The sequence below is a fragment of the Mus caroli genome, chromosome 12, assembly GCF_900094665.2.
Source record: "Mus caroli chromosome 12, CAROLI_EIJ_v1.1, whole genome shotgun sequence".
In the NCBI taxonomy this organism is placed as follows: Eukaryota; Metazoa; Chordata; class Mammalia; order Rodentia; family Muridae; genus Mus; species Mus caroli.
In genome coordinates, this window is record NC_034581.1 from 78,932,321 (window position 1) to 78,941,511 (window position 9,191).

Below are 9,191 nucleotides of genomic sequence, written 5' to 3' on the forward strand. Positions count from 1 at the left end.
CACTCACTTTGTAGACCAGGCTGGCCTCGAACTCAGAAATCCGCCTGCCTCTGCCTCCCGAGTGCTGGGATTAAAGGCGTGCGCCACCACGCCCGGCCAGAATCCCATTCTTTAATGTATACTTGTGCCCCCCACCCCCAACCCCCGTCTACAAGATTAAGCTGAAAATGTGGTTGTTTGGCAGAGCCTACACAAAGCAGGTTCCATCCCAAGGGCCACAGAAACCCAGATGTGATAGTGAAGGTCTACAACATGTCCCTAGAGAAGCAGAGGGGTCAAAGGTCAAGGTCATCTTCAGTTATAAGAGGAATTTGAGGCCAGTCCGAGCTACTTAAGATCCCGCCTCAAAAAATATTTTTGTTGTTGTTTGGGGTTTTTAAAAATGTGTTTTGTTCTGTTTGTTTTGTTTTGAGACAGGGTCTCTAGTGGAGCCCTGGCTGCCTGGAACTCAATATTAGACCAGGCTGGTCTCAAACTCACAAAGCTCTCTCTGCTTTGGCCTCCTGAGAGCTGGAATTAAAAGTTTGGGCCGCCACACTTGGCTTCAAAAAATAATTCTTGATGAAAGGAAATCAAATCACAGCCCAGGTGATAATGCTGACTAAATGTAAAGCCACATTCTAGAAGAAACAAACAAAATGAGCATTAAATAAAACTACAGAAACTTAAGTAAAGCATGGACTTTATTCAGGACTAATGTATTTTTAATTGTGTGTGTGTGTGTGTGTGTGTGTGTGTGTGTCTGTCTGTCTGTTTATTGAAAATGGACTGAAAAGTTAACTGCAGCCCCGGCCCTGCCTGTCATCGGACCACGAGGAAAACGCGTTGGTTTCAGAGGGACTAACTTACCTGTGGTTCTTGACTCCCACACCAGGTTCTTCCAGATGCTTCCAGCCCTCAGCAGATTGCCATCAGCAGTCCACACCCGGCTGGTTCGCACCTCTCTCTGCTGGACTTTGAGCTGCGCACCAAAAGAAAGATGCACCTGATGTGTGGCCCCTGTTGGAGGTGCTTTAACATTTAACCGACATACAGTTGAAGGAAAGATGGTCTCCTGATGGATGTCTGCAATGGTTAAGAGGGAATGCTGCTAGTACCCCTTCCCTCGGATGCCCTGAAGGGCTCGGGGCATCCCCAGCCACTGTCCCAGCCTGGCTCAAGTCTAACCCAAGCCGAGGTACCTGCGCCCCGCTATGCTCTCCATCACCACTAGAGGGAGTGAAGAGCGGGCTCTTCCCTGTGCTCTGTCCTCCATAGCCTTGCCTAGGAAAGAAAGATTCCTACGAGTCAAAGTGGGAGGAGGTCTAACTGGGAAGATGATCAATGGTGCGGTGGGTAGGGAACAAGTGAGGTAATGGGAGGGTGGATATGATATGATATGATATGATATGATATGATATGATATGATATGATATATGAATCTTATAATAAAAGTCATTATTTTGTATAATTAATATATACTAATAAAGAACATTTTAAAAATAAAGAATGTGAGGCCCAGGTCTGTGACCTCAACTTTGGAGGGCAGTGTGGGGCCTGGCACTAAAGACCCCACACTGCCCTCCCTTGTGAAAATCATTTTGTCAGTTGGAACCAAGGGGCTAACAAACCTATCTAGGGTCACACAGCTGTCAAACCCAGGGACCTGGCTCCAGACCTCCCTGCCTCCAAAATTCTCCCTCAGAGGGTCTGTAGTATCATCTCCGTAGCTGCCTATCCTGGGAATCCAAGGCAGAGGGCAATGACAAAGCATAGTGTGTGGGTGGCCCCATCTGTCAGGGGTGGGCAGAGGGCTAAGCTTTGGAGGCCAGACCCTTGGCAGATGACCATAGCAGGAATGCCAAGGGCTCTAGGGAGGCAGAGGGTGTCAGGCTGCCCCCATGGAGAGGGGGACTGCTGGTAACTCTCTCCCAGGCATGGTGACAGCTGCAGTGTAGGGCAGGACAGAGGCCCCACATGGGAGGAACTTTCACTCACTCTGCCTGGGGCCTAATCTCATTACTCTGCATGGACCCTCTGGGACCACCCTCTCTAGTCCTTTTTAATCCCCTCCCTCCCTCTGGGAATACTCCAAGGTCTGCCCCTTGCCAGGTCAGGCCAGCACAGGCACATGCAGGCCCCACCCTTCAGTTTTGGCAGGCTACCTGTGCCCCACTTCTACAGTCCTCAAAGTAGGGCCAGGAAGGGCTGGAGAGATGGCTCAGCAGTTAAAAGCACTGACTGCTCTTCCCAAGGTCCTGAGTTCAAATCCCAGCAACCACATGGCGGCTCACAACCACCCATAATGATATCTGACACCCTCTTCTGGTGTGTCTGAAGACAGCTACAGTGAGCTTACATATAACAATAAATAAATTGAAGAAGAAGAAAAAGGGGGGCCAGGAAGGCTGAAAGTCCAGTTTCTCTCACCTGCCTGTAGCAGTCTGACATGCCTTCCTGAAATGTCCTTCTTCTGGACTCCCAGTTTCTCTTGTCCTCCACCCTACCCTGCACCCCTGGCTGGAAATACCCAGAGCTACCCTGTGCTAGACAAGTGTTCTACCTCCCTCTCCTTTCTAAGCAGCTCCCAGGGCTTTTGTTTGGGTTCCCATTTCAGGACTGACTGATGGAAAGAAACCCCATGTCCACAGTAAAACTGAGACAGCAGCTCCCCCTTCAAACAGCTGTTCTGAAGCCAGAAGACACTGCATATCAGGTGCTCAGCCAGCCCCTGGCAGAGGGATCCTCAATGTGGCTTTTATCAGGGATACAGGTTGTCAACATCACACGTGCCAAAGATGTCTCCTGAGCTGAGATCAAGTGTGGGAGGAAGGTTGGGATTCAGTGTTTATAGTCCTCCTAAGAGTGCTGGGTGCTCCTGGCTTTGAACTGAGTTCCTTACTACCAGCTCTCTTACAGGACAGGTCCTGTATTGCTCCCATTTTGCAGATGTGAGGACTGAGGTTAACGGACAGCTTGTGGGAAGAAGCAGCTGCAACAGAATTCTCCAAAGCAATCTATTGCCTCCCAGGACACACTAAAAAACAGGACGGATGCCCAAAACACCCCCCCCCGTAGTAATATGCTCCCTGTTCTCTAGAAGGATTCAGTGTAATGCCCCCCCCCCAAGGAGTGACCCCAAACCCCATCACAGCCAGCCAGGGTCCAGCGCTGTCCCTCCTTACCCCGAGCATCCAAGGGATCCTTTTGGCTCTGGGTCTCCCTCTCTTCCACCTTCTGCTGCTGTTCCTCATTTACATAAATTATCTCTTCCCCAATTATCCATCCAGCTGTCCCAACGGTGATCTGTGAATGAATTAAAAACGGAATATAATTTAATAATGGCTGATTAGAAGAAGCTTAGTTGTTATATAAAAAGGAAAAGCCAAGAGCCAGTTAGTTGCCCTTAATCTGAGCCAATACCATCGTTATTCAGGAAAGCTGCCCCGGCCACCGCCGGGCAAGGCAGACATGGGGGCCAGGGTAAGAAGAGCTCAGGGGTGGGTGGCAGACCACCCCAGAGACAAGAGCCTAAGGTTGATTCCCACGACAGCACACAGACCGGGTGGCTGCTATGACTCCCTTCTAAGCGGTTTGAGGTCTATTCATGCCCTCAATTCTAGGCAGCAGGAAGAAAACTACCAGGTTCTCCCAAGGCAACCACAGTGCTCATAAGGGCCCCTAAGCAATTTCTGCTCAGTCTAGGATACAGGACTCCCAGAGCACAGGGCAGTGTGGGTACACAGATCTCCCTACCAAGGCATCTGCTTCTCTGGAGTAGGTAGTGAGGGAAAGAATTGCCTGGACTAGCCTGGGAGGGACTGGCCCAGACAGGGGACCTGGCCCAGGGAAGGGAATCTGGGGTTTCCTTTTAGCATTGCACCCTCAGCTTAAGTGAACCTTCTCCAGGAAGCCTGGGCTGACGCCCCCAATCTCCCATGCTATGACTTCCTCCATCAAGAACTGTGCCCCCCCCCATCTGTGTGGGAGGCTCTCAGCCCCCTACTGTGAGAGCTGCTTGAGGGGAGGGGCCCCGGCTTTTCCCCCCCTGAGAATCAGCATCTCAATAAATAAAGATATCAACCCCCTCCTGTGACCACCTTCTGCAGGTTATAAATCCTCCTGCTGCTCTCCCAAAACAACACCCTCAAAAACATGGACGACTGGGCTGGCAAGGTGGCTCAGCTAAAGGCACTCATTTGCCACCAATCCTGATCACCTGAGTTCCATCCCAAGGACCCCACTGGGTGTTCTTCACACATGATAAATAAAAGATTTTTTAAGTTTATTTATTTATTTATTTATTTATTTATTTATTTATTTATTAAATACAAGTCAGAGTTGTTCAGGACGCCTGCCCATCACTCTATCCATCGGTCTGACTAAACAGTTTTGAATAAAGATGGGTGCGTGGTGCGGTGGAAAGAAGGTAAGAGGACAGGTTGAAGTCTGACTAGAGGGGATAAGCCTCAGCTTCCTGTATGACCCGGGCATGTTACTAAATCTCTGTGTGCCTCAGTTTGCTCTTCTGTAAAGTGGGCGTTCGTCATAGCAGTCCCCACCTCCAAGAGTTCTATGAGGATGAAAGAATGGAGGAAAAGCATTTAGTACTATTTTTTAAGATTTATTTATTTCTTATATGTAAGTACACTGTAGCTGTCTTCAGACACTCCAGAAGAGGGAGTCAGATCTCATTACAGATGGTTGTGAGCCACCATGTGGTTGCTGGGATTTGAACTCAGGACCTTCGGAAGAGCATTCAGTGCTTTTAACCGCTGAGCCATCTCTCCAGAAGGCCCCGGCTTTTTTTTTTTTTTTTTTTTTTTTTTTTGACAAAGTCTCATTGTATACCCCTGGCTATCCTAGAGCTTAATATGTAGACCAGGCTGTCCTTCTTGAACTCACAGAAACTCTCCCGTCTCTGCCTCCCAGGTGCCGGGATTAAATGGATGTACCCCCACATCTGGATGGTTTCTCCTCTTGCTATTGGGTGGACAGACGGGCTTACAAAGGACTCTTTCACATCCCACGGGGCATGACAGGCCCATGAGACGGGTACAACTCCGGTTCTTGAGTCTGGGCAGTGCATCCCCTGTGGTGGGTGGGTGTGGACATCTTCCAGGCCCCAGGACACACTGGGAATCAAGAGGGAGGTTGCCAGAGGATACAGGGCTAACAAGAAGGGTCAAAGAGGTGTAGCGGCTAGCCTGGGCAAGCAGGGCCAGCATGGATCAGTCTGTAAAGAAAATGGCTTGTAGCCCTGAGGGTCGGATCTTCCCCCAGACACCGGGGGTTGGGGAGAGGTGTGCGCAGTGTTTGTTGATTGGCCAGCTGAGATTTTTCCAGTCTTTCCTAGTCATCAAAATAGTCTTTTGAGCTGAGCAGTGGTGGCACAGGAACTTAATCTGAGCACTCAGGAGGCAGAGGCAGAGGCAGGAGGATCTCTGTGAGTTCTGAGGTCAGCCTGGTCTACAGAGTGAGGTCCAGGATAGCCAGGGCTACACAGAGAAACCCTGTCTTGGAAAAAAAAACAGACAGACAGATGGCAGAATATTTGCATGTAATTCATGAATGTCTCTCGGGCCACTTCAGCTCCTCTAGTGATAACTACAACGATGTGAGCATGGTGTAAACTGTATGCTTATATTATCATTACTTTATACTGTATTATTAAATGACAAGAAAAATCTGTCCATGTTCCCTGAAGGTTTGACAAGGAGATCAGTCTCCCAAACAGGAAGTTCCTGTCTCCTCCCTGTCCTCCTTCTCAGGCTTGGGATGGGCTGACTGGTGCCCGTCATTTTCCCCCAAGCACACCTGATACCATCAGCATCCTCTGGCCCAGTCCGGTCTCTTCAGTGTCCCCCATGGATCTCAGAACACATCCATCCATATTGCAGTGGAGGGATGGGGGTAGGGGAAGCTCCCAGGCCTGTCTAGGCTATGGGATAATTTGATATTCAAATCCTGGCAAAGACCTGCTTCAAATTGCTACAAATTAAGCTGATTTTGGCCCTCTGGATGAAGGATTTGCTCCGGTGGATCAGCCTTCCCAGGGCTTGATGAGGTCAGATTACAGAAGGAGGGACAAGAGAAAGAAGGGGGGCTGGGAATTAAGGGGAGGGGGCAGCCAAGACCTGGTAGTTAGGGAAGATTCCCAAGACCTCAAAAATCAGCTCTACAGGTCCTGGGATGGATGGCAGAGTGTCTGGTCCCAAATAGGACTGGAAGAATCCCCCAGATATCCAGGAAAGTCCAGCCCTGCACTGTTCACAAGGCAGTCCGTATCAAGTCTTTATCGAAGCCATGGGAGTCCGTGCAGAACCAATCACCCCATTTCACTGTTAGGGAAATAGAGGCTCTGAGAGTTGAGATAGGGGACTGGCCGCAGACCACACAAATTGGACCCAATGGCTGTGTGACCTTCAGCCACCAACCCTTCTTATAAGGAGTATTAGCAGGACACACACAGTAAGAAGCACAGTCAAGTTCTCTGTCAGTTCTGGCCAGGGTGCTAGGGAAAGCCTGAAGCTCGACAGCAAGGCTGAAAAGGCGCCTGAGCGTGGGTACTCCGGGTCACACTCAGTTCTTCAGGGAAGAGTCAATCTGGGCCTTCCCCTCATTCCCCCACCCCGCAGAACCTCATCTCCATCTGCTTGATCAGGGCCTGCACTGTATATTGCAGCAATTTTAAATTGCACCATTAAAGATTTTATGCTGGAGACGTTAAAATTAAAAAGATCTATGTGCAAAGAGTCACAACGAATTTAATCAACTTGATTTAATAGAAAACAGCAAATGGAATTTATGATGCTCCAAAAGACAAGGGAATTTTTTTTCCCACAGAAAAATAATAAAAAAGCACTTTGTAGAAAACAGAAAGTGGAGTACCGGTGGTGGGGGCTCCCCATCTGAGAGTTTATCAGAACCTAATCCGGGGAGAAGAGCACTGGCTGGGGCTGCTTGCCCGCTAATCCCAGCTGCCATTAAAATATTAAAGATAAATCTAATCGTCTCTTTATCCAAAATAAGCGACTTTTGTGTGGGGAGAAAACGTCTAACCCCTTGGGAGGAGAATTAGTTCTAATGCATCAAATGGAATTCGGTCCAGGCTGAGGCGAAATAGGGTTTAGAGGCAAATGAGACGGTAATAGAACTAAAACCCAGAATGACAAATTAAAAACCCTCATTTACACGAATTAAAACGGCTCACAAAAGGGATAGAAACCCAGCTCTGCCCTCCTCAGCCCCCCAGCCTGCCTTCCTGTCCTATGGCCCCCATGGTCTTACTACCTAGCTCATCGGCACCCACCACTGGTCCCCTGGGGAGGGCATAGTATGACTTCATCCTGTTCACCTCTGCCACCCCAGATGCTTCCAGGCAGAGATGCACAAGGTGCCCCATCCGAGCCCAGGCCCAGATGTCTAGATCCTTTGACCTCCAGACAGCCAGCTCCTCCTGCCTCTCCCCACAGTCCCCACCGGGGCTCCATTCCTGTCCTCCTCTGTCCCACACACTGGTCTAGTTTTGTTTGATATATATGTATAGGCCACACTGACATTAAACTGGTGATCCTCCTGCCTCAGCCCCCCAAGTGCAGGGATGTATGGGCATGTTCCAACCGCCCCTGCTGGCTTGGGGAAATAGGTATCACAGCCTGTTCTTACACAGCTTCCATCCCCAGCCTTGACCCCTCGGTGTTTCTGCCTGTCCCAGCTCCACCGAACTGCAGGAAGCAATTCCATATGGGACGCTCTAGAGCCGGCCTGGTACATGGCGACCATGTCTCCTTTACTGCTCTCTTCAAGAGCTCACGCCATTCTACAGAGAGACACCTGAGAAGCCAGGTCTCTGCCCCACCCCGGGGGCGGGGGGGGGGGAGGGGAGGGAGGGTTTAACAGAGATTCTATGGGGAAGCAGAGTGGGTTGCCAGCAGCCAATCTAAACACCAGGTCGGCCAATGCATTCTGGATCCCTCTACATGTGGAGCCCTGTCTCCCTGGGACCTCCGTGACTACCTTCCTGGTCAAGCTCTGAGCTCCCTCACCTTAAAACAAAATCCTGTTTTTGTGTATCTCGGAAGAGACACAGAAGCCTCAAGGGCCTCTAACACCCCGTCACGGATTCATGGAACCTGGGTACACACAGGCTGACAAATGAGTCTATTTGGACTGCAGAGGGGGAGAAGGTGAGGAAGGGGCCCTGTGCCCCATACCAGGAGGGCCAGAAAGCACCTCTGACCTCCCTCAGCCTTCTTAGCAAATCTACTTGAACGGGAAACTCATGTTGACAGCACCTTATTATGGGATATTAAGGGGAACTGGATTGTGAGACCAACCCCTCCCCTAGCTGTGTTTCTTCTTTCACCTCCCCCTTGAGCAGCCCTCATGGTTGTTCCTCACTGCAGGGGGCACTGTGGGGGGGCACTGCGGGGGTGGGGCCCCGCGGACTTGGACATAATTTTCTCTCTGCCCAACATCTTCAGCATTGCAGGAAAATTACTCTGGCCCTTGATTTCAGGCCAAGAGAAAATTTTGAGATGGGGTGGAGATACCCGGCTCTTGAGGGCCTAGCAGCCACTTCAGGATGGCTGAGGGGAACCATGAGGAGGTCTGCTGAGTAGAAGACGTTTTTCCTTTTGTTCAGGGGAAAAGCACTGAAAAGAGGTGGTTACAGGTTAAAGCGGTTGAAGGTGTCATTGCTTCAGGTCAAATAGGAGGAAGTCCCTGTAAGCCAGTCCTTCAGAGTCCAGTCCTGTTACTACCCCAGTCAGAAAGGCTTCCCCGTATGTCTGTAATCCCAGCTACTCTGAAAGATGAGGCAGGAAATTTGAAAATTTGAAGCCAGATGGGACAACTTGTTAAGACCTTGTCTCAAGGGAAAAACAGGGACAGGGTGGGAATGCTGGAGGGGGGAGGGACACTCAGTAGGTAAAGACACTCGCTGCTTGGGCTGGAGAGATGGCTCAGGGGTTAAGAGGAGTACTTGCTTTTCCAGAGGTCCTGAGTTCAATTCCCAGCAACCACATGGTGGCTCACAACCCTCTATAATGAGATATGGTGCCCTTTTCTGGCCTGCAGGCATACATGCAGGTAAAACACTTATGTATAATAAATAACTCTTAAAGGAAGAAGAAGAAGAAGAAGAAGAAGAAGAAGAAGAAGAAGAAGAAGAAGAAGAAGAAGAAGAAGAAGAAGAAGAAGAAGAAGAA

General features: G+C 49.8%; 1 protein-coding gene across 1 annotated transcript in view; it reads left to right on the forward strand.

Moving 5' to 3' along the window:
* Lin52 (lin-52 DREAM MuvB core complex component) overlaps positions 1-1,258 on the forward strand; it is a 97,913-nt gene extending 96,655 nt beyond the window's left edge. The window contains exon 7 of the mRNA XM_029484447.1: positions 875-1,258. Within this exon, the coding sequence (XP_029340307.1) occupies positions 875-960 (86 nt within the window). The 3' untranslated portion in view covers positions 961-1,258. The remainder of the gene's footprint in view (positions 1-874) is intronic.
* The last annotated feature ends 7,933 nt before the right edge of the window (positions 1,259-9,191 follow it).